Raw genomic sequence first — 25,247 nt, 5'->3', positions numbered from 1 at the left:
CTAGACGGCGTTTTATGTGGGCGGTGTTGGTGTCTGACTAAAACTTTGGCAACGGGTCGAATTTTTGTACAAATTGCCAAATTATTAATTTAATAAAACTTTTGTCAAAATAATTTTTATTGAAGTCGCAGCAATAGACTCTGAAGCTAATCATCCGGCGGCTTAAAGCGGAGTCATTTGTCGTATCGCGGTAGTCGTATCCCTAACGTAATCAGCTGTTTATCGTTACGGCGGAAAACCAAAAACCAATTGGTTGGCTACGATATGCTTACGACCTTAGCGGCACCAATAATCAATTGCATTGATTACCGTAAGTTTGGTGTAATCAGCTGTTATAAGGTTATCGGTACGGTTACCGATAAAGCACCAATGTCTGCAGCTTTACTCTGGTGACTATCGAGAACGACTTTTATCGAAGAACTATTAGTTTATCAACAACTCGAAAAAAAATCAACATCAGATAGAAAACTGTTAACTAATAAGCCGATGATGCGTCAATAATATTGTTAACGCTTCCATGACAAAAAGATGCCGATACCAAATCGAAAACTTCCATAACGGTTTTGTCGATAACAAAAAGAAAGCACGACGATAGGAGGTCGAAACCTATCACGGAAAATTTCCTGCTAAGTTGGGAAATGGTCTCGCAGTGGCACCGATATAATTCTTAAATAGTCTCAAACAATTTCGAAAAGTTCATGAAGTAGATCGCAGATGGTCTCGCAGATTTTCAAACTGATCCCAAGGCATTGCCAACATAAATTCCAAAAGGTCCCAAAGTTTTACGAACCTAATCCGAAAAGATCCCGAAATTCCTTAAGGTTTCAGAGGTCATAAACATTAAAATTTATTCATATATTTGCATTTCTGTATTACTGTGCACAATTAGCTCGATTGGCTATCGCTTTGCCGCCGTTTATCACACTGAGCAATTCACTACATATTTGCCTTAATATTCCACAGATTTTTTATCTGTTCGCGCTTTTTCTTTTCGCGTTCATATGGGCAGTCAACAAAAAATTTCGATGGCGTATTTGTGTCTAAAGATAATTGTATCGCTTTATTATTTATATACTCGTATTGAAGATTAAGGGGTGCTCATCACAAAGCTTGTAATACTTAGTCATGAACATCCACTGATTACTTTTTTCTAACGGTTTATTTAAAATTGGCGTTCTGCAAATGAGGTTTGTTAAAATTCAAGAAACTCTTTAAGGTATGAGTGAATTTTCGCTAACATATCAGTAGGGAAAGCCTCAAAATATTCCTTGTTCCTCAACGATCCGACCAAGAACATTGGTTAAATTGTTGTTACTATACATGAAGATCGCACATATGTAAACTGTTTGTGAGAATTGTCAGATTGAAGTTGTTGTTGCATAGTGAGAAAAATGAAGCCTCAGTGGCTTCGTACCATTGATGAAGTTATCCTTAACACTTATGAATAAATCAAAAATCCAGAGAAGCATTATGCGATGTTTCCCCTGCAAAAATTGTTGGATTACGTGTTCCATTTTCTTCATGTTGGAGTACTCTAACAATACTCCTTTGCAAAGCATTTGCGGACTATCATCAGCCGATCATTGTTCGTTTTTTAACGACCGTGATCACGACACGATGACGATCGAATAGAGTTGCCAAAAGTAAAATATTGCACACAAATAACTGATAATAAAATTTTACTGTGGCAACTCTGATAAAATGCAACCGCGCACTGGTTTTATGTATACATACTATAATATAGGGAAATATTGGTTTCTTTTTTCACGCAAATGCTAAATAACATAGGAATATTCGTAGTATAAAATATAAAAGTTGTATTGTCCCTCTTCATTTACTTTCATTTTAAATTAAATTCACTCCGACAATTCTTTCCGACACAATTCTTCTTTAGTACCTTAGTATATGATCCTCTGTGAGTGCTCCATGGAGTACTACAGTGAAAGTACTTTGGAAAGTACTCTCACGTATGTACTCTATGGAATACTCAAAACAAAGCGAGAGTGGGATCACCTACTCCTCTCCGAGGACATCGCAATGTTAATTGGAGCACATTTTTTGTATGAATACAGATTAGTTTTGGAGCACTCCTATACTCCTAAAGGAGTATTCCTTACACTATTTATGGAGTACTCGCGTTTTTTGAAGGGTCCCTATTCACTCATTTGTTAATGTCGACATATCGATAATTACTTCACCACCGAAGTCATCTAAGTTTAAGGTAAACTTTGCTTTAAAATGTTGTCGCATTCCTACACACAACAGGGTACTTGTACTGTCAAGAATTGTTCGAGATTCATTTGATAGTAATCTTCTCTTAGAGAGGCTATACAGCACCTAATCTGCTGTCTTTAGGTAGGAAACCTTTCTTTTTGATTAATCTGAATATAAGATTAAAAAAATAAATGTAAGGCGCGATAACCTCCGAACAGATCTAAGGCCGAGCTTCTCTTCCAATTTGCGTCGTGCTCCTCTTGCTTTTCCCTACAAATTGGCCGGACGGGACCTACACGTTGTATGCCGACTCCGAACGGCATCTGCGAGGCAGATGAGTTATCGCTGAGAGCTATTCATGGCAGAAATACACTCGGAGTGTTTGCCAAACACTGCCGAGGGGCGACCCCGCTTAGTAAAATTTTCTTCTAATTGAAAAACTTTATTTCTAAAATTTTGATGTTGCTTTGCCCGGGGTGTGAACCCAGGGCATACGGTGTGGTAGGCGGAGCACGCAACCATCATACCACGGTGGCTGCCAATATATGATTAATTGACTAATTAAGTAGGCTAAATACAATTAATCAAAATTTGAGTAATCAATTAATCCCACAGTCCTAACATTGCACAGCTCACAGTTATCCAACATTTCTATTTTATTTTTTTAACTTTCCCAGCTAATATTAATAAAGGATTAACTCAAAGAAATTTGAACGAATTTACAATTCACAAATTTTTCTAAACATACCAATTAAACTATAAAAAAATTTCAACCAATAAATGGAGATCACAACAAATTAAAATCTTTAATCTATAAATAACACAGAAAACTTGACAGTCATGCCCCACAAAAAAAGCACGGATGACGAAGAAGCCACAAATTCCGAAACCTTAAATCATTCATACCATATTTATGACTCACTCGTATTGTCCTCTCAAGGCATTTTCTCTTCAATTCCTCCTTTTTTGTAATTTTTTGTGTGTGAACTACTCGTTTAACAACTTAAATCGCCATTCATTTTAGTCACACACAACAACAATGCCCACTTACAAAGGAGTATCTACATATTGTTAAATATCTGCCAATCGCACCAAATCCAATACCCATAATCTCTATCATCACAATCGTGGAATATGCGCGATCCAATCGGTTGTGCTGGTGAGTTAGCGAGTTGGTTGACTGCTTGACTGCTGCCTTTTGAGAGCCTGAATAATTTAAACGATTTCAATGACACCATGATTAATATCAACGGCAAACATGAATCCAACGTAGCAGGCAGGCTTTAAAGGGCTGCTGCTGCTACATCATCATCGTTATACAGGTAGGACTCAAAACAAGGTAGCAAAGAATGCAGACAACACCAAATCTACTTATAAAGATTCAGATACATGGGAAGATATGCTGATGGTGCAGACAGAGACCAAAAGAGAGTAAACTAGATGTAAATATTTATGTATGTCTGCGCGCATATCCATAAAAGTACCAGAACGTGAGCTGAACGGGTTAAGAAATGTATAGCAAAAAAGAAGAAAAGAAACAAAAAATGTCTCATTTCCATGTGATACTTGCACTGGTTTACCCATGAAAAGCAAATGCTAAAATTTACAAATGAATGCAATGTTGAATGGTGAGAGCTAAGCTGAAGTTTTTTTGTTACGTGTGTGTGTGTAAGACGAGGGTTGTCATTGAAGAATTTATTAAAATTATGTCACAATAATACTGTTAAGAATATTAGCAAAACTAAGGTGTGCTGCTATCTCTAAGCCGATGCTAAACAGTGATATCATGCACATCCATAGATCAATCATTACGTATCTACATAAACGAAACAATAATTGCGTCTGCACATATGTACCATGTACGTATACGAGTAGCAGAGAATCAATGCACAAACACATGCATATATCTGAGATACTCCTGAAAGTATGCAATGAGAGAAGCAATAAAATCTTGCAATTGTAGTTAAAGCTGAGAAGTTTGAGAGCTGTTGGCATCTAGTAGATTCTGGAAATGGAAGCGCTTAGAAGATGCGAACGTTGAAATCAGAGAGTATAAAAGGCAGCGAATGTAGAGGCGCTGGAATTCGGTTTAATTTGAGCTATCAAGCAGTTTCGATTAAGACGCTATCTAGCGAGCCATAGCAGTATTATTTTGAAAGTCAGTTTCATTTAAGCTATCAGTTTGGTTACTAAGCCAACTAGTTGCAAAGTATAAGTGTTATTGTGAAGTACTTTAATAAAGGCCATTTTTCCATTATTCAATATTGGAGTAATTTATTCAACAGTTTAGTGATTCGAACTTAGCAGAAGGCCAAATAAGAGGATTTGCAAGTAAATTCGTTATAATACTATGGCTGGATGGAGCCATATGTAGAAGACCACACAAATTCGGAAAGCTTCTGGATGCCATTAATCAACGAAGCGTAGAGGGTTCAATATGGTCAAACTAATCGCTGCCGGGATGGTCGGGCTTGTATCTTAATGGTGCAAGTTAGCGTAACGTACCGCACCTATATCCGGAAAAGGACCATCAACATCGATAACACTCCCCAAAATGTTCGAGGAGATGTCCTTATCGCCACAATAACAACAAGAAGAAGCTGTTTTTTGATCCGCAGTTAGAAAATTCACCTTTAAAGACGAAAACTCGCCTAATGAATTAAAGCTGATGCATCACGTTGCGATAGATGTAATGCATGCCCTGATTCTAGGTTTTAACATTGACTCAGATCACTCTTCGCTGTTAAAAGGACAAAACGCAAGAAAGGCTAGATGTAGAAATGTTGCAATCTACATGGACGCGTAATGGTGAGCTCAATAATAAAACCTAATCTCTGAGAGCAAAAGTCAACCCAACGGAATGCATGAATAGTGGAAGTACATATATCGAACACTGCATACTGCCACTGGAAAAAGCTGGATAACAGTGATCCCGAAAAATGTGACGAAGTATGCCGCATTGCAACCCAAAGAAAGGATGATGCCTTCACGTCTCCCTTAAAATCGAATGCAAACCAAGGAGTGCGCAAACGCTACCAGGAGTTTAAAAAGGGAAGCGATATGTCTTTTCAGAAAAACGCATAGGCTTGAGTCACCAACAAATAATATTAATGCTCGACAATTTTACTAAACTTCAGCGAAATGCAAAATATCTCAAACCCGCACCAAAAACAGAGGGAAGCCCCTATCCTCTTAATTGGAGGCAGATATTAAGTACATAGAGAAGATAAAGTTAAAGGAAGTGAAGTGATGATATCCAATCTACCTACTAACTGAAGTTTCAGGGCTTTAATTTGTATGGTTCTAGCAGGCATGCTTAACCAACGAAACGATATCATTTCGTTACGATAATCAACGTTAATAAACGAAACGAAGTCATTTCGTTTCGTTTATTAACGTTAAGATCGTCAAATTAACGAAATGATTTCGTTTCGTTTTCTCCCATATCAAAACGAAATCAAATCGTTTATGTTGATTATTAATTTCAAACTATGCTGGCAAAGCTGATTGATGGCGGAGTCATTAAAGGTGAAAGCATTAGCCAAGCTGATTGCAACTTTTCTCATGAATTTTGACAGTACAAACATTTCTCAGAGTATTTTTGACATTACCACCAACGAATTACACAAACAAATTACATAGAGTTTGTGTGTGTATGTGCGCTCGTTGTTGCCACCTTACGGCTTCACCATGGCTATAGCATTGCCAGCACAATTCAAACATAAAGTATCACGTTTTTGTTAACGTTTTTAACGTTAACGAAAGCTTTTCGTTTCGGTTAAAAACGAGATACAATTTATCTTGATAATTTCTTTATCGATAATATTTCGAAGTGTTTCAACGGAAACGGTGGAAATTTTTTGATAAACGATTAGCTTAACGTTAAGGTGCATCCCTGGGTTCTAGGACTATGGCGATTACATTTTCACAATGGTATTCACGGTTTACATAGCATCCCTCGTAGTTGCTCTTGAAAAAAAAGTAAACAAAACAAAGGATGAGCAAGCAAACGCAGCAAAAAGTGACTGTTGGAAGGCCAAACAGTCTTGCAGTCAGATGGTAAACCATGCGGATGCACATGCTTCGGACAGGTAAACTAGTTATTAAAGAGCCAACCATAAGAGCTTGAAATAAATATTTAGTAATAAGAAAAAACACACAAAAATTTAAAATAAAGTGCAAACAACAAAACGTGCTGTGGAGGGAGAGAATAGAGAGGAAGGGGCCAACTATCTCTCTACTTGTGCGATCAAGTCTTGGACAATGGATGAATGAGCTGTATGTAGGGGGTATATAAGCCACAATTCAGGAACGATATGAAAGAGAGCGATAAAAATGTGCAATACACTACAAAATGCTATCAAACAACAAAGAAACAAATAAAACAAGAAAAACACACTTAAGAAAATAAAAACAGCGGTCAGCAAAAAAAATTAAAGGGCCAGTTTCAGTTCAGCTACGCTGGGAACAGAAAATGCAGACAATAATTTTAACTGCAAACAAAATTGGACTAACTAAGTCCAAAAAGTACAAACAACAGAAAAATCAAAACCTGGAAACCAAACATTTGAAAAATAACAGAGGCCAATTACCAGGCGCACAGCAAACAAAGTAAGCAGATAACAGCGTCAAGGTTGTGCCGTGGCGTGACAACAGAGAGTTGGTAATAAAACATGAAATCAACATGAAATGCACACAAAAGGGATGAATTGCACACTAAGAATGCAAATACAGTCAGAGGAGGTTGGCTGGTTTGCTTACATTTAAGTTAAGCAAATAACCCATAAGAGCTGATGGTGTGAGAAGGAGCAACTAAAAAAGGCTATAGACAAATGCATCAAATTTACTACTGTCTTTGCTGTTGGTTTCTAGAATGCTGCAAGCCAACCAAGAGCGTAGTGGCTAAGTATGATTAGCAACGCAATAATGCACGAACGATGATTCAGAAACAAAAGGAGAAACCGATGGGCAGGTAAAACAAATGTGGCAACATGTGATCTGATGTAGAACCCAAAACAATGAGAGAACTCCAAACATGTTGCAACATGCAGGCTAATGGTGACTCAAGGTTTCACAAGTGTGTATTTCTGGGTGTTTGGATGTGTGTATTCAAAGGGTAATAATGATGATGATAAAACAACTTAAGAAAAAGTATCATGAAACCCAATCTAATTGACACAACGTTTCGCTTGGACGCACACATTGAGCCAGTGCAAAGACTGCACACAGCAGACTATACCGCACAGCGCTTGCACCGAGATCGTTTGACTGAAGAAGATGATTGTGCACTTAGTTCGTACTTATTTTGCAGTAATCTTGTTTTAGTGCATTGCTAATAAAAAATGTTAAGCAGATCATTTGTATGCGCGCACATATTTCTGCCGGGGCTATTTTATGACTTTTGGTTGCAAGCTATTGCGAAGGATGTGTGTAGGTAGCTGTTAATACATATAATGCATATCGCGAAGTAACAAGGTGCAGTAGTTTAACAAGATCCAACAAAGTCGTAAACTGTTTGAGGCATGTGTAAATAATTAGAAGTTCCTAATAGAGTTGTCGACGTAGAAAGCAGGACCTTTGGTAGTCTATTGTATTAACAAAAGCAGTGATTATGTGGTGTTATGGAGATTAAGAAATGTGAAAAAGTAAGACACAAAAAGAACGTGATATGACAAGAATTTCAATGAGTAAAACAATACTTTAACATACAAATACAAAGGTGTGAAATACGATTTTAAGAATAAATCACTGCCGTTCCCGAAGCGATCTGCAAGAACAGACATGAACTTGTAGCTTAAATCGAATTCCCACAGTAGTCGGATCGTTAATATGATTTTCACTTTTGAGAATGTTTTGAGAACTTCTGCCACTAGTTAACAAACATTGTTACAACAACGACAATGTAAGCACTAGAAAATGAAAGCTCTACCAACACATCGCACACTAACTACAAAAGAGTCACAACTTGAAAAAATGTAAATGTTCAGGAGAGAAGAAAAACGGTTTAAGTGAAAACGTCTGTAATGTTATACTGAAATGCAGTTTTACAAAGAAGGATACCTTCATTATAAAATGAATTTACGAAATTTTATTGTAATTATTTGTTTACGGACAAAATATATAGCAATTTTGAATTATGACTATTTCTAAGAAAACTCACAATTATTTCATCAACAAAGGCACATTTCACAAAAATACAAGCAACTTTACTCACTCTTTACGTATAAAAAGACACAATTTTAATTAATACACAACAAAGTTAAACGTTTTTTGCCACAAGATAGTCAGAATTTAAAATAATACACTTTATGCGTAAAAAAAACTGTTCACTTGTTCTTAAGCACATTGACACAACTAAAAATAAAACTCTTTAGTTGATAGGGCGCAAGCGATGCAATCAACACCAAACTGGCATAAGGGTAATTTTCCAGTTAAAGAAGAAAATAATGACAACGAAATTTAAGGGGCTGTTAGAGATGTGTACCGCGAATTGGTTTATGGAAAAAAACCGATTTTGAAAAAATTTTAGTTCTGACTCTTTTGTAGTTAGTGTGCGACATGTACGCGAAGTCAACAGCGATAGAGTAAACGATAATGGAAAAAAGGATTGAGTAAAAACTTTGTCTAAGGGTGTAGCCTATGGGTTTCTAGGTGCGGAATCCGAGTATTTTCAAGCTATAAAAAGAAAGTTTTCATGCCTGTGAATCGGTCTGTTTGATTTTAACTCGTTGTATGTAAGTGAATTAAGCTGAAATACTCAAAAGTCTGAGTTTGGACTACCATTGTTGCATGTCTTATGACATCTAGCAATGCCCCTGATCTTGCATGGTCATATTTCTTCTAGATGCCCTCAATGTTGTAAAGACAAGGAAGCCATACGACCATAAAATGTGAGGAGTTTGCTGTAGCACTAAGCATCATACGGAGAAATAAGCACCACGGGCTTAACGACTGTATGATTAAATTCATACCGCATACCGCCTCACTAATTCCACTCATAGCAGCTCACACGTCCTATCTATACCCATACTTCCGCTGTTGAGATACTAGCCGAGTCAGGAAAACGGACTCAAAGAGTGATATTAAGCTGGGCAGAAAAAATCATATCTCGCAAAAACGCCGGCGATTGTTGAACAGTCGATGAAGATGGAGGCCGCCCTTTTCTACCCGCGACCTCCCCCCTCCAATCTCTTCTTAAGGGGAACCTCATCTTCCAACTTCTATCGAATCTCAATTAAGGCGTGTGGTAATCAGATAGCGAAATCATATCGGGTAGGCTTCTGAGACACCACTGTACTCTGAATTCGAATTCCAGTATCAGACTGATGAAATCTTACAGCAGTTCAGCTTAAAATAGCAAGTATCAAGAACACATTTAGTGCACCGGTTGGCCTCGAACTTAGTACTGTAGTTACCCCTCCAAAAGCTGTCAGCTGTTCCTGTCTTTTTAGTTCTTTTGTTCGAAGCCTAAAATAAAGAAGAAATCTGTTGACCAATTTTTAAAATATGGGTTTTCAGAGTTCCAAAGCATTTAAGGCAGATCTCCCTAACTAAGCACTCGAATGTTTCAGGGGTTGTAGAACTTTACCTCCTTCGTCGGCTATTTTATTTACACAGCTTATGGACCAGAGGCTGAGAGAATGCTCATGTGTAATAATTAGTCCTCAGTGGAGGGACCTCAAATAAGCTGCTCAATACCTATCCAGTTTCAGTCATATACATATGTATGTACCCAACCAGGCGCAATATCTACCGTATTCCTCTAATACTCATAAATGTTTTAAATTTTTTCTTCTTCTTCTTCTTCTTATAAACTACAGGTACCAAAGTAAACGCAATTTAAAAGGAACTCCCTTTTTCCCAACGCTACGCTTGAATTACAACTGATTCGCTCATTAGCAATGTGCTGAGCTGTTAGCGCTAAAGAACAGCAAACTGCCTAATATGCACTAAAAAGTCAGAGGCTGGAAGTTGTATGACAGCATTTTTGCAACAACAGCAGCGAAAAATACACACAAAAAATTCATATAAAGACAGATCGAAGGAATTTCGTAGATTTGTTTGCTTTTTGCTAAACTCAAAGAGCAACAAAAACAACAAAATCTAAAGGGAGTGCTGAATTGTTTCTTCGAGCATTTTTTAAACTACTGAGCGCCTTGCATTCTGCTACGCCCTTATAATTTAGGCTTATGGAAAGTAGTCAACTAAAGAACGCATCCAAAGATCAAATGAGCAACGTCTTAGGGACATAAAGTGATAGGAACAAAAGCAATACATATTGGTAAAAAAAAAAACAAAAATTAAAAATCTTTGCGCTAAACTTCAATTTCTGTCGCTAGTATTAAGTTCCCTTTTTTGCTGTTTGATTTTGGTTTTTGTCCTTTTTTTGAAAGCCAATGTAGAAACTTGTTAATGGATGAGGCCTTTGCTGCAGTGGCAAGTACCTCGCTTCAGCTGTTCATTTTTCGTTGCGTTGGTGCTGTTGCAAGTGCACAAACACACACACACTTGCTGTTTCTGGGCGACAAAATGCAGTTGGTGTATATTAAACAAGTTGCTGACTGCTACAGTCAGTCGGCTAGTTTTCGCGTTCCTTGCCATTACAATGAGCAATGAGTTGGGATTTTTGTTATCGACTGATTGCAGTTGATTTGCAAGGAATTTGCTTGGATTCTTTTTTTGCACATTTAAATTTTTGTTGTGTGATTCCTTTGCTACCCTGCTTGTATTCGAATCAGTGATGAAGTTGGCGTTTAAATGAGTGTATCCATAGCTGTTGGTGCGTGATTCATTAATATGGGAAGAGGGCAAAATCAAAAAAACCCAACACAAGGCTGTGGATGAGACGAAGCAGATGAAGTTAGTGAAGGAAAGGAGTTGGCGTTGGTAGGACAGTCACATCAATTGGCTGTCGTTGTCGTTAAAAAAATATGTGCTTTTGTTGCCAAGAGCTTGCTTGCATAACTCTTTTTTCTGTTTTGCTCAGCGCAAGTGCTTGTTTAGTCACTCCTTTGCTGTGGGTATTTGCTTGCATTCCTTTGCTGTCTCTTCGTATCCTATATTTTATATGCTGGCGATTGTGTCAGCTCATATGCAGATTAGCTGTTATTAAATTTTAATTTTTATACAACATATTTAAGCATTTTATGCGCTTTAAATTGAGTAATAAAATTATAATCAAAATTCATGGTTAGTGCACGCGACTAGTAGAGATTGGCCACACGGAGAGCTGCTGCAGGGTTAAGGTAGGTTGATGCTGTTGTTAAGGAATTGTTTCAGTTCAATTATGTTAAGACAAGATTTTCTCCCTGTCAACAAATCGGGGAGTATTTTAGCAAAACAACAACAATTGAAAAGCCTCTTCTCGTTTAATTCTTGCAGGAAACTATGGCTCTTCTATTGTTTGTCTAATGGTCGATATGACAAAGGGTCTACCTCAAATGATTCTAAAATAGAAAACAAATTCAAAACTATCTACTGAAAAAACCTCTCGTATCAAATAACAATTCATTGAGAATTATAATTTTGTCCAGTCCTTAAGAGTTTTCGTTCAGTTGTTTATTAAAAGAAAAAAAATTTTTAAGTGCATTTATTTTTTTTACTTTTTTAACAACTAAATCGGCCTTGACCATGTCATGGATGAAAGTTTTTTTTGTTGTACTACATTCTAGTACTAGCACCTTCTGGTACTCACCCAATTGCCGAGGAATTGATTTTTTGAACTCTCCAACTTTCTGGTATGTGGATTTTGAACGCTTCTTATTCTCCTCCAGAACAGGATTTCTGGGCACAAAGAGCCTCCCAATCTCCCTCGCGAGTTGGTTTTAAGAGGCATAGTCTATTCTTTCTGACTCATCTTTGTTTTCGATTGCAAGACCCTATCCTCCGAAGCAATACCCTATCAATCTGCAACAAAGGAGTATGACTTTTGCGTTGATCTGGCCAGGATACGAAATACCTTCATTTGGTCCAAGAGTTTTCGCTCTCTGTAGATATTTTTTTATGCTGGGATCGGCAAATATGCATGCGTGCATTATAGGCTGGTTCTCATAACGATACAATCAAAAATAGCAAGGTTCATATTTTGATACATTGAATCTCCATAGCGTAATCTAAACTCCATCTATCACACAGCCTAACCGTTACCAATGTATATCATATGCTGTAGTATTATCGATTGAGGCTCACTTGCACAAATTATCTTTTCAACTCTAAGTTAACGTGACATGAAGGATTAAAGTCATACATTTTTGGATAATTTTTTAAATTAACTCTGCGTTAAAAACATAACTTGCCGTTCTGCAAGTGGGCCTAAGAGTATTAAGTATATGAAAAAATAATTTTAATTATAATAATTATATAAGCGAGGCCAGAAAAAATCATTTACATGGTTTATAAAGACCAGCCTAATGTATCCTGAAGGCTCAATAAATTGTAATTTAAAAAAGAACATTTTAACCGATATTTTTGAGCTACCCTAATATTTCGCATCAGATTAAAAAACTATTACGCTTGAGTTAAAGGTAAATAAAGCGTAAGCTAAAAATGCTAATGTATCTAATCATATTAGATTATATTTAGACGTCTACAACTGTAAATATTTGTATTTAAATGTTCACATTTTTAAGTTAATTTGCACGAGCTTGTTGAAGTCATCGTTTAGTGTATCTATGTTTATTTAATAGAGACATGCTAAAAAAAAGTTTGTTTACAAAAAACCATTAGCGCCTATGTTTTAAAAATATATATATACTAGCTTAAGCTGGAGACATTGGTGCTTTATCGGTAAGCGTATCGGTAACCTTATAACAGCTGATTCGACCAACCTTATGGGAATCAATGCAATTGATTATTGGTGTCGCTAAGGTCGTAACCGTATCGTAGCCAACCAATTGGTTTTTGGTTTGCCGTCGTAACGATAAACAGCTGATTACGTTAGGGATACGACTACAGCGATACGACAATCGGCACCAATGACTCCCGCTTTATTACCGTGGGTTGTACACCACGTTTCTATAAAAATATGCAAGCTACGCGCAACTGGCCATGGGTAAAACATGATTTGGTAAGATTGACTTCTGCTACAGCTAATGATTGTTGTTGTATGATATATTCATATTTGTAACAGGATTCCCCTCGCGTAGGTGAGGTTGATAATTGAGTTGCAGAAGCTCTGAAACTATAAAGGTTTGTGTTGCGCTCATCAATCCCTTGATTCGCAGCTAATAGTCGTCCTTGAGCTTCATTGATAGGGATAGGAAATTTGAGGCATTTAAAATTGAAAAGACAAATCTATCGGTATCAATGAAATCCTTGGTTTTAAACTGTTTTGTTTTCGAAATTTTCCGATAAAATTAGTTGCTTCAATGACATTCGTAAAAGTTTTGTGATGAAAAGCCTTGTCCCACTACATAACTGTGGAGAATCTAAATAACGCAGCATAAATATTATATTATGGGCCCTTTTTGAAGGATCAATCGATGAGGAGAAATTTCTGATGGCTCAAAAGAGCTAATAAACTTAATCGGATATGCATGGCTTGGGACTCTTCCGCGACTGTGTTAATATAATGATAAGTTGTCTTTGTTCTAGTGATGTTAACATCCTCATTTTAAGGTGCCTCAAATGCCTTTTCTCAAAGCCATTTATAGTTTGTAAAGATATATTCAATATTTTGAAGAAATATTAGCTATTAAAGCTTCAGGTGATGTCATATTTTTCAAAAACTTGCAGGAAAAGAAATCAAATCTGTTAGTAAAGAAATAGGAATTTTTCCTCTAATTAATTTCAAGAAGAAGCAACAGCTGCTGCTGAAGTGTTTCTGCCAAAATTCCCTCTCCTACTTCTAAAGAGAGTAAATTTTTGTACGTAAAGCCGTCTATAGACGAAAAAGCACGCATTTATTTCAACTGCGGCTGTTCCAGCAAGTAACAAGAAAGCACCTTTGGGATGATCATTACACCTTAAATTCTTAAGGGTTCGGTCTAAAACTTGCAGCGACTGTTTATGTGTCATGGTGCACACATCGCACACCCTCACTTTGGCCTGACCATTTGCTTATGTTGCACATCGGTGTATCAGATGTTTGCAGACAGTGGTCATTTAAATGCGGAGTTGTATGTCCACCACACAAAGGGTATCCGCGGTATCTGAGCAAGTAACTGGCATAGTGATTTCTCTTTTTGGTCTTACATCAATTAATCAAATTAAACAGAAATGTTTTTTTTCGGGTTCCTCTAGGCGTATCCAAAAATACCAACCCTAAAGATAACATAAATGAATACTAAAGGAATAACATAAAATAGCCAAACCCAACTCTGCAATCAAATTTTACGTGTTGAAATAACCTAAATTTTTAAGGCAGCCTCTTTTCCCCAATTCCACATTTTACTGGAGGTGTTTGAACTTAACCTCATATAGCTCCTTACCAATTTTCATTATCCTACCATTAATACATCCAGAGATATGCAGTATGATAAACTCCATTTATATGGCAGGTGCACGCCCCCTTCTCCCACACCCCACATTTTCTTGGGGGTGTTAGGGTTTGACCTCATATAACTCCTTACTGAATTTCAATGTTCTAGCATGAATACCTTCAGAGTTATGTAGTACCAAATATCCATTTTGCATGGGAGGTGCCACGCCCCTTTTTATATCGATATTATTCTTAGCCTATGACCACCCTTGGATGGTTTCTAGTGGGTTGTACAAATTTGGTTGCGATCGGTCGATTCGTTTGGACGCAACTCGATCTATACCTACATACATACATACATAATTTGAATTTTATATATGAGGTATTCCATCCCATTTCGACCAATTTTGAACCAGACCCCTTCAGAATTGGCTGAAAGTTTTTCCTCTTTTTCTAGCTTACGAAAGACGTTTTTCAGAAATTTTTTCAAATTTTTTCATCCAACTCAAAAAAAGTTATGAATTTTTTAAAAAAAAACATCGTTTTTGTTTTCAGAATGCTATAACTTTTTCAAAAATTGACCGTTTGAGATCTTTTTTTTTAATTTGTTTTTAAATGTACTTTTCGGAAAAAATACAAAAAAATGTTTAGAGTTTTTTTTTGTAATTTTTCAGTTTTTCGAGATTTTTCGAATTTCGCCATTTTTTTTTTTTCTCATAAAAAACTTCAATCAATTCTGCAATCATCCCCAATAATCCCGGAGTGGGCCGCTTATTATTTTTTTTTTTATTTAATTGAAAAAAAAAACTTTAAAAATTTTTTTTGTATTTTTTCCGAAAAGTACATTTAAAAACAAATATTTAAAAAAAAAAAGATCCCCAACGGTCAATTTTTGAAAAAGTTATAGCATTTTGGAAACAAAAACGATGTTTTTTTAAAAATTCATAACTTTTTTTGAGTTGGATGAAAAAATTGTAAAAAATTCTGAAAAACCTCTTTCGTAAGCTAGAACAAGAAGAAAAACTTTCAGCCAATTCTAAAGGGGTCGGGTTCAAATTTGTTCGAAATGGGATGGAATACCCCATATATATTTTTTATTATAATATCTTCATCATCATTAACTCATAATTATTATATTTATTTAAACATTATTGCTTGATTGAGTTAATCGAATTTGTGCGACGGACGTTAAAGCGATTTGCGTATTTACACGTGACAATTTTTTTTAATATTTGTTTTGGTAAGTTGGAAACAATAATAAAGCAGCAAACAGTTCGAGCTAATTTATTTGCAATTTTATTTTATTTTTTTATTATTGCAATTGAATAAAATTAAAACAAAAAACGCGAGACAAACAAAAACAAACATATGTATTATTTATTTAGTAAGAAGAGCAAACAACAAATCATAAATATTAAGTAAATACAAATTTACATAACCATTTATATTAACAAAAATGCTAATTCATGGGAATGTATGTAATGTGATTATATTTAAGCTTTTTTGTTAGCTACATCATAAAACTAGTGAATGAAAATTTAATGCCCGTTGAAAATTGCTAATTACTAGTAATTAACTGTTTTATTTGACTAACCACTAATGTAAATAAATTTAAAATTATTTCGTTTAAATTATAGCTTTGATGATAGAGACTGGATCGATTTATTAACCGATATCGCGCTATTGATTTTTCGATAGGATTTGGGCTCAGGAAAAAATTTAATATGCCCCCAAAACAAAGGTGTATGTAGTAATTTTTTTTATTGTTATTGGTAGCAATTAAATTTAAATAACTAACCAAATTGCTAAATTAAATTTAAGCTGTTAGTTGAAGGCCTAATTTTTAAATATGTTAAAATAAATGAGAGCAATTTACATGCAATGAATTGAATTTTTGAAATGAAGGTTTGAATTTTTCAAATTTTGCATTCAAAATATTTTCCAATATGAAAAAACATGAATAACTCAACAATGTTTAATTGCTTTAATCATGAAATCGGGGTTTCACTATTAATTACTTTTTTTGGAATTAATTTTAGCGTTGTGCCAAGGTCACAAGGAAAACTGATTCAAGTAGGGCGAATGCATAGGTTTTCGTTTTTATTGAATTCACCTCACAAAAGTGATTGTTAATCTATTATAAGGGCACCTTATTAAATTGTGTATACGTATGTAACTATTTTTATTGCAAAGATTATCATTAAACGGTCCTTTTATCGTCCTATAAAATGCGTGTTGAGGTGAAGCAAAGCAAGCTTACAATGCCGTTTCCAAGTTATAAGTACTCAGATATATTTCTCAGCAAGAGATACATTGATAAAGGGTGTGTTTGAATCACCAAATAATAACAACAGAAATCTTGCTGATACGCAGCGAAAATTATTTTGTTGCGTTTGATTTGCTAGTGATGATCAATATATTTCATTCAACGAACGCCTGCTACTCAAACTTTGCCGAAGAACGTGATGCTCTCCCATAAAAGTAATACTGCTACAACAACTGCAGCTGGAATACACCCAAACATAGGGGCAGATATAGAAATAGAACCAAATATTTGTATCCCGATCCCGATATTAAATTTGTACAATCTCGGTGCGGGGGGTTTATTAATTGTGTAGTCCAGTGGTTCACAATATTCCTAACGAAATACTGTTCAAACAAAACGAAAATAATCTACCTCTCTGTCTCGCTCAATCACGAGGCACAGCCTACAAAATGTAAATTTGTTGAAAAAGAATGTTAGCAGGCCACTCCGGCGTTCGTATTAGGCCTCTCACAGAAACTTTTGCATTTTCAGTAACCTTTTTTCCACAGAATCAAAAATTACACTGCTGATGGCACAACACCGAAGCAGGTTTGTCTCCAAAAGCGCTTTTTGACAAGGGATGAAAGAAAACCGTTACAATATACAATGAGACATTTTTTCTCCATAAATATAGAATATTCTCTCGTCTAGCTTATTAAAGGTTACAGAAATTAGCAGCAGGCCTTTTTATTTTGTTGCCTCCGCCAATATTAGAGCTTTCTGGCACTTGCTACATAAGCAATATGAGCACTTAAGTCGCACAGCGGCTTTTATGTACAAGAAAATGGGAACTACAGGTGTTTACAAACCAAAGAGGTTTGGAATAAGCCAGCCAGCGCCGAAGGGATAGAAAATGCCTTCTAACCATCTTATGTATATATAAAAGTTACCAGATGAAGTGAAGAAATGAAGTTCTGGAATCTCTGGCCAATTAGATGAGAAATAATTGTATCGCCGAATTCTTAAAAAAATATTACAGGATAAATTATACAAATGATTTTATGAAAGATTTTTCACCTGGTCCATATTTCCATACAAGTCCACACAAATTTCATTACAAAAGTGTTCGATAGGAAGTAGCAGTGGCAAAGTGTCGATATGATTTGTGAAAAGAAATTCTGTAAGCTTCCTTTAACGGGTAGTACATCAATGGCGGCCTACTAAAGCCTAGGACATTACCCTGAGTACTTAAAGCTGTCCAAATTTAAGCAATAACAAATCAATTTTTTACTTAGTAAATTTAATTTTTCAAATTACTCACAACTGGCTTATGAAAAATACGACAGCAGTTGCATAGGTTTTGTTATACCATATCAGAATTTTACATCCCAAAATGAAGTGACTCCACCACGTAGCCAATAACTTAGCACCACAAGTGATTATAGCATAGTGTAACGAATTTAGGGAAATTCCGTCTATTTGCAACCTTCTGCTTACGTTCGTATCGCTAAACTGTTGAATATATGACTCAAATATTTAATAATGCAAAATGGTCTTTATTAGACTACTTGAAAATAACACTTATACTTCGCAACTGATAGCTTGCTTAAATCAAACTGATTGGTGATTGCTCAGATTGCGCTCTTTTATACTCTTCGATTTCCTCGTTCCATACTTCAAGGCGTTTCCAGAATTTACTTAGCTCCCAGCTATAAAATTATATCTACAGATGCACGTGTATAGCTTCTCATATGCGCGTGTATATGTGAGTGATACTTGCACAAATAATTGCCTACTTTTGGGAGTATCTCAGATATATGCATGTTTTTGTGCCTTGCTCTCCGCTGCTTGTATGGACATCTGTGTAGACATAATGATTAATTTGGTTATGTGCATACAAGTCACTGCTCAGTATCGGCTTAGAGATTATAGTATCCCTTAGTGTTGCCAATATTCGTCACAATAGTATAATAATACCCAACGGATTAAACCCTCCAAAGCCCGCACGACCGGCGCGAGGGGCGCATACGCATGACGTACGGATTTGTTATTGTCGAGTTGTTGATAGGCGGAGGTTTGTTAAGCGTCGAGATCTAAAACTGCTCAGCTACAGAATAAAAATCATCAGCTGAGTACTATACGTAACAGTTAGAAATTACATAGAAATTATACATATATACTACATTGTTAAATAAATGAACATTTTTAATTTATTTGATTTTTTTTTTTTTTTTTTGTTAAGAGTTAAGATAGGATAAGACAGTTTTCTTTATGGTAAAAAGTGAATCCGTTATATCAAATGAATTAGAATGAGTGTTAAAATCATGACACAAACACCGAAAAGATTCATTTAATTCGAAATTAGTTCTACATTGCCTCAAAAGAAGAGGTTTGTAATGTCTTGACACCCGTGATGGGACGTTGAAATTTACTTCGTTCAAAAGAATTGGACTAGAAATCAGTCCATTCAGGAGTTTAGCCATAAATATAACGCCTAGCATTTCTCTACGACTTGCAAGAGTTGGAAGATTGATAAGCTTTAACCGACTATTATAAGGTGGAAGATTATACGCAGAGTCCCACTGAAAATTCCTTAAAGAGAAAAGTAGAAATTGCTTTTGTATTGATTCAAGTCTATCTGCATGAACTCGATATTGTGGATTCCAGACTATTGATCCGTATTCTAGTATCGGTCTTACTAAGGTGATGAAAAGGGCTTTAGTTACATAAGGGTCACTAAATTCTTTGGACCACCGTTTCACGTATGAAAGAACACCTCTAGCCTTATTGACAGTAGCATTAATATGAAGGTTGAAACTAAGTTTAGCATATATCGTGACTCCCAAGTCCTCAAAATAGTTTACTGATAGAAGACAAAAATTATTAATTACGTAAGAGGCTGCTGGCAAATATCTTCGAGATAGGCACATGAATTTGCATTTATTGAGGTTCAGCGGCATTGAATTTACGTTGCACCAAGTAACTAGGCAGTTTAAATCCGCTTGAAGCAAGGGACGTTCTTCGATAGACGAATAAGACCTAAAAAGTTTTACATCATCAGCATACATTAAGATTTTGGAATATTTTATAGTGGTACAGATATCATTAATAAATAGCAAGAACAGAATTGGACCAAGGTGGCTGCCTTGTGGGACGCCAGAGGGAACATCGATGACATTTGAAAAAGTATTTTTGAAAATAACTTTTTGCGTTCGACCGCAGAGATACGACGAGATCCACTGGCTGAGACCAGGTTGGAAGCCAAGCCGATCCAGCTTGTAGATAAGTAAGGAGTGGGATACTTTGTCAAATGCTTTACTGAAATCAGTATAAATAACATCTGTATGAAGATTTTCTCTAAATACCTTAGAAACATGAGTTGTGAATTCAAGTAGATTAGTAATGGTAGATTTGCCTTTACAGAATCCGTGTTGCGGTTCTGCAATCAAAGTAGAAATGGAAAATGTTAGCTGATTGGTAACGATAGCTTCAAACAACTTTGGGATGGCCGACAACTTTGCTATTCCTCGATAGTTCTCTACACACGACCTACTACCACTTTTGTGAAATTGATATTTTTAAATAGAAAGTGTTTCACTCTCCTAAGCTTATCTTTGTTTAACAATAACTTCCTATTTTTAATCAACTTAATAACTAACTTATCGGAAATTTTGTCTGTTTGTGTAAAATTGTGAAAGACCCTGGCAAAATTATAATGCGTTAGTCATAGCCATATTTTTACTTAACCATTGGTGCCTTGACCTAAAAAATGTGACAATTTCATTAAAAGAAACTGCAAGAACTTATTATCAAATGGCGTAATTAATAAGTCATTGATTCAAAACGTATTTAAAACAAGAAATTAAAATATCCAAAAATTTAATTGAAAATAGACCAACTCAAATATTTATAAGTTATGGATATGGCCAAAACCCATTACCCATAATCAGTTAGCTATGCTATGGTTATGGCTAGGGCGTTATGGTATGGCACCATTGACTAGTTAGATTGATTACCATAAGGTTGGTTGGGTCAGCTGTTTAATATGGATATGGATATGGCAAGTTTGCCAGGCCCTTTAAGTTCTCTTAACGATTTGCTGATGTTGTGTTTGTCCTGTCACCAGACTTAAAAGATATGGAATACTATATTAATCGCATATGTAGGTATAAATTTACTAAACAAATTACGTACAATAAATACGCGCTTCTCAGTAGCGCAATGATCAAAGAAATTTTCGCTTAAACACGAGCGCTATACTTTTAGTATGCGAATTTTAAACAAATTTTGTTTTACTCTTTTCGCTGTGAATATGTGGAGAAGTTTGCTAATTGAAAGGTGTTTCTCGCACTGTTTACAAATTAAATTTATACGTGCTTGTTGCTTATGCAATTTTTTTTTGTAAAGTTCACGAGCGTTAACATTCCTAATCATTTGAGTAAGGTGGCCTTACCAAAACAAAAACAGAAAATTATCAGGAAAATTTATACTAACAATACTTCAGAAAAGAAAAAAAAATGTAGATAATTTTATTATTGGGTTGACTGAAAGTTAGAAAAACAAGCAGAAATGATTCAAAAAATTTTATTTTGTGAAGCTTCCAAAGCGATTTGCAAAAATAGCCTAAATCTTTCATGAGACTGAAGAAACTTGGAAGAGAGTATCAACCTAAATGTCCTCGAGGGTATATCGAGCCAATTTATTATAATTCTTACTTATTACCTTTATTTGCTATGAGGTCGATCGAAAAAAATAATTTTATGCAAATCATGAGTATTTTCTAAAAAATTAGTTCTACCTCGCACCCTAGTATATGATTATAAAAGCAAATGTATGAAGGGCAAGGCTGAAGAAAACGAAAAGTCGAAAAAGTATCAAGTTTATCGCTTTTGGTAGTACCGCTTTTTTGGAATACTCCAGAGCAGTTGTTTAAGTTAACTGGGCTGGAAACGGCAAGTTAACCACAGTTGGTTCTACGTGGCTAATGCCTTGAGTTTTACCCGACCAAGGGCTGTTAGCTGAGAATACCTTATGATGACAACGAATGAAAAAACGTACCAACTGAATGAGCCAAAGTATTGTTCCAACAAAAGTTACATATCCAATAGCCATAGTAATAGTCTGCTGTACTTTAGAAAACGTTGAGCCCAGTCTTCGCTGGTGATGTTAAAAAACAGAAATTTTTTGTGTGTGTTTCAAGTTGGTATTATAACATAAAAATCTGACCCTCTTCGTGTTTACAGTCTATATAGTTCTTAAAGGCTAAGTATGTTAATATGAACGGAAGGTTCGCCTAACTACTTTCAATTCTTCGACGGGCTTTGTACTGGAGATGTTATATCGCGCAATTCAACTGGAACTGGCATTTGCATAGGTAGAAGCTAGTTGGGGACATTAGAAAAACATCGATGGCTCATCGAAGTAAAATTCTGAAACTAAATAGATGGTTGAGCAAAAGCATAAGTCCAATCTACCCCAGACTATTCGGTCTCTTAAGATTTTAGTTGGCATAACGGTTGAAAGCATTGAGACCTTGGAATCCCTCTACTATTTATTGCGGATTCATGGCATTGCGCCGTGAGGCATTGCATCGACCTTGCCCCGCTTCGAAGTAATGCACAAGTTTCCTCGTAAAATGTTTAATATGTCAAAAAAAATTAGTCAACACGCTGTGGTTATGGTTCTGCGCTCCTTCTTTTAAGTAAGCGACAACTGATGCACTTATATTAATTTTAAATTTATTAATTAAATTAGCTCAACTTACCATTACTCGGCTTCTGTGGTATTTCAGCTTGATCAATGCCGCGCGCCAGAAAGATGTGTGAAACTGCAGTACAATTGGGGCTAAATTGATCCAATATCGTTGAACCACCACCACCAGCGCCAGGTGAAGCGAGCGCGGCGGCGTGAGGTACCGGTACGGATGACGCGCTAGAGCTGGCATCTGCATTCACCAGCGTAACGCTACAAGACGCTAAACAGCACAGTAGTAATATAAGATATGACAACAACGAACACGTAAGAGAGGAAAAATTTAAATATTGGCAGGTAATAACTGATAAATGAGATTTCGCATGAGAACGCTGCGGCTGGTGGCGATTAGCGGCAGCAAATGCGTTGCTGTTGGAACGCGACGCTGGGCTTGAGAGACGCGCAGGGAGTGCGCTAAGATTGCTATTTAGTTGCACCATATTTTTTTTTTTTTCTTTTTTAATATAATAAAATAAATATTTAAGGAAAACAACTAAAGTTTATTTAGTCTTGTAACTGTGCGCGTTAGCTTGCGGTGTGGTGTTGCCACGCGTTTCGTTTTTATCAACAGCTTAACGCGCGCCCTGCTAAAGTTTTTTAATAATTTATTATCACTACTTTTTTGTTTTTATTTTTTGCTGATTTTTTTCTTTTTGTGTCTTATTTTGTCTGTGTGTGTTTAGCAAATATCTTTAACACATACACAAAATTAGAATTTCACGCACGCGCTTTAACCCGCAACAACCCCCTTCGCATAAATGCGCTAATTGTTATTGTTTTACGTATATTGTCATAAGTTGTTGTTGTTATTGTGATTCAGTATATTGCATTATTATTGGCAATTGTGTTGTAACTATGTATGATACGTTATGGGAAAGATACTAGTTATGCATTTGAAAAATAAAGAAATGTAAGGGCTGCCTTACTCTCGACGTCTAACTGAGTGCGCGCTGCGGGACCTTCCGGCGCGCGTTGACTCAAAGAAAGTAAATAAAAAATTGTTTTTTTTTTAATATTTTCAATTTTTTTAGTTGTACATTTGCCGGTTTGCTATACAAGTGACGGTGTTAGCGACGGTGTAAATAATGCATGCCGCTTGGGGGACTTCACACAAAGAAACGAAGAGCGCGTGTGACAAATGTTATTCGCAGACTTAGTGGTGGGGTGGCTGTAGCAGCGCCTTTCCAAGCGCAAACAAAAACCTTTAGTATGAGGGTGGTTTTGAGGTGTTTAACGGCTGTTAACTTACTGAGTTGCTTCAATTTGTTGGTATCTAATTTTGTTTAAAGGCACACTTAACGAGTATTGACTGTGGCTGCTAAGAAGAGTAAGGTGTGCGTAGAATTAAACACAGTCCCAGATATTAAATTTTTGTCAAAAATTACTTTATTTTTTCACTCTGCGAATACTCGAATAAGCCACCAACCAATTTCCACGCACGCTCTTGATTTATTTCACCAAATAATAAATATATGTAGGTATAATTTCAATTTACACTTAACAATTCGTTGTTAATAAACACACAAAAATTGAATTTTTTAGCGTCGAAATTTTATTGCATTTATTCGTTTTAGGTAGATTTTCGTGACTGGCTTTGTTGACGCACCGCTTATAATAAAAATATCGCACAACCGCACCGCGCGACCAGAGAACAACGAATGAGCGTTGAGCAAATGAGCGCCCAACCGGCTGGACTTCAATGAAAAATTTTATCGAAAAGCAAAAACCAAACGAAATGCACAAACACAACTACAGTGGCGCATGCAGCAGTTGAAGACAACAACAGCAAACACAACTAAGGGAGTCGAAGCTCGCGTGTAATCGAGCATTTTATACTTAACTGTGAGCTTCAATCGTGCAGCTAGGTTAGGTTAAGTTAGGTGGTGGCTGCCCTAATAAGGGAAGCTCACTTGGACAACATGAAGGTCCGTTGTGATACCACTTACCATAAAATAACGGTGACGTAGATATAGCTACTTAGAGAAATTTGGATAAATCCTCGGGATCTCCAAATGAGTCGTGGCCGAAGTACTTTCGCCTAGTTTTGGCAAAAGCTGGTCAATCAAGCATAAAGTGATTTGGTGATTCCATCTCATCATCCTCCATACATCCGCAGCAGGAATGAGTTTCCAGTATATTGAGACGTATCGCATGGATACTCATGGGACAGTGCCCTGTCAAAACCCCAATCGTGCAGCTCATTTCGTTTCAAATATTCATAGATTTAGCTTTTCGATCTCAAAAAGGTTTAAAAAAAATCGGGAAAGTTTCCGCAAAATTCGAACTTTTTATTTAGTACTTTTTTAGAACATGCTTGCATAACTTGTATTTTGTTCGAACAAAATTGATTGGGCTACAAAGTGTTCAGAAAACTTCAAGTAAAAAGTTTGATTTTTGAATTAAGATTATTAATATTTGTAGAATTGATAATATTAGAAATATGCGGCGCTCTGCCCACTTTCAAAAGTTTATGAAAGAGACGGACAGGAATCAACTCCTTTTTTATCATGACCATTTTGATATAATAATTATAAAGTTTTGGCGCGGTGGAGACTAAGCCCGAGATTCTTTTCAAGTTTATGGTGTTTTTATTCTTCATTTTTTTTCCATAAAATGGCG

General features: G+C 36.0%; 1 protein-coding gene across 1 annotated transcript in view; it reads right to left on the bottom strand.

The window, feature by feature from the left end:
• Nucleotides 1–24,285, bottom strand: part of dlp (dally-like) — a 178,428-nt gene extending 154,143 nt beyond the window's left edge. The window contains exon 1 of the mRNA XM_067791724.1: nt 22,642–24,285. Within this exon, the coding sequence (XP_067647825.1) occupies nt 22,642–23,068 (427 nt within the window). The 5' untranslated portion in view covers nt 23,069–24,285. The remainder of the gene's footprint in view (nt 1–22,641) is intronic.
• Nucleotides 24,286–25,247: the final 962 nt, after the last annotated feature.

This window comes from Eurosta solidaginis, chromosome 5 (assembly GCF_040869045.1).
Source record: "Eurosta solidaginis isolate ZX-2024a chromosome 5, ASM4086904v1, whole genome shotgun sequence".
Classification (NCBI taxonomy): Eukaryota; Metazoa; Arthropoda; class Insecta; order Diptera; family Tephritidae; genus Eurosta; species Eurosta solidaginis.
Note: the sequence above shows the minus strand (reverse complement) of the source record. Positions and strands in the feature narration are given on the sequence as shown.